The sequence below is a fragment of the Penaeus monodon genome, chromosome 28 (assembly GCF_015228065.2).
Source record: "Penaeus monodon isolate SGIC_2016 chromosome 28, NSTDA_Pmon_1, whole genome shotgun sequence".
In the NCBI taxonomy this organism is placed as follows: Eukaryota; Metazoa; Arthropoda; class Malacostraca; order Decapoda; family Penaeidae; genus Penaeus; species Penaeus monodon.
The window spans coordinates 18,360,861-18,361,720 of NC_051413.1; the positions used below are offsets into that span (position 1 = coordinate 18,360,861).

Sequence of the window (860 nt, forward strand, 5' to 3'; positions counted from 1 at the left end):
GTCGATTCCATACATTCTCTGGATGTAGAAACTTCATAGTGATGATAAGTCTTACTAGTGCAAAACAAAGCGAACACATATGTAAACAATAAAAGAATTAAAGTCGTTCAGCTGGTCACGTGAAAGCAAACTGTGCTAGGCTCTGGCGACTTGGGGTACGATAATGTGCTGCCGCATGCCCCATGAAATATTCCCGACGCGAAATATATACAGACATACTTAGATGTATGGAAATAAATTCATGTACTACAACAATCACTTGCTGATGTCATTACTCTCGCTTTGTTAAGCCCTATCACCTGGAAAGAAGTTTTTGAACGCGTACAAAAGTTCCGATCATCAACTTGAAAAGAAGGTTAGCACGCTTTTGGATCTCAGCGTCTGTGCTTCCTTCGGCGACACGTGAAAATGCTGTAGCCTAGGCAGCCACCGCGGGACGCAGGTACACACAAATAGGATGCGGGAGGGTTATCGTCCTGCGAAGGGAGAAGGGTTACGAAGCTCCATAAAACCTCCGATTCGGTATTTACATTGGGAGCCATCTAAATTAAAATCTTCGTATTCTTCATGTCAGTGAGCAAGTGGGCAGGCGCAGTGAAAGCATGAAATGCGCACTAATAAATTTTTTTTATAGGCCGCCGATCCATATTTTACAACTTCGGAGGAAGTTGCTAGTAGGAAATCTCGAGTAAGATTAGGAATGAATTTATGTTTAGGCAACATATATTGAGAATCGTCAACCTCTGCTTTTCGATTTTTGGCACGTTCATGGCGCACCGATGTGTTACAGTCGTACAAAACAAGATGAAAGTTTGTCCATAGTTAAAAGATATAGCCTTTGAAGATAGTATTGGTTAAGC

At 41.9% G+C, this 860-nt stretch overlaps 1 protein-coding gene across 1 annotated transcript in view; it reads right to left on the reverse strand.

Annotated features, from left to right (window-relative positions):
* Nucleotides 1-542, reverse strand: part of LOC119591088 (WW domain-containing protein C660.06-like) — a 2,131-nt gene extending 1,589 nt beyond the window's left edge. Inside the window, exon 1 of the mRNA XM_037939809.1 lies at nucleotides 531-542. Within this exon, the coding sequence (XP_037795737.1) occupies nucleotides 531-542 (12 nt within the window). The remainder of the gene's footprint in view (nucleotides 1-530) is intronic.
* Nucleotides 543-860: the final 318 nt, after the last annotated feature.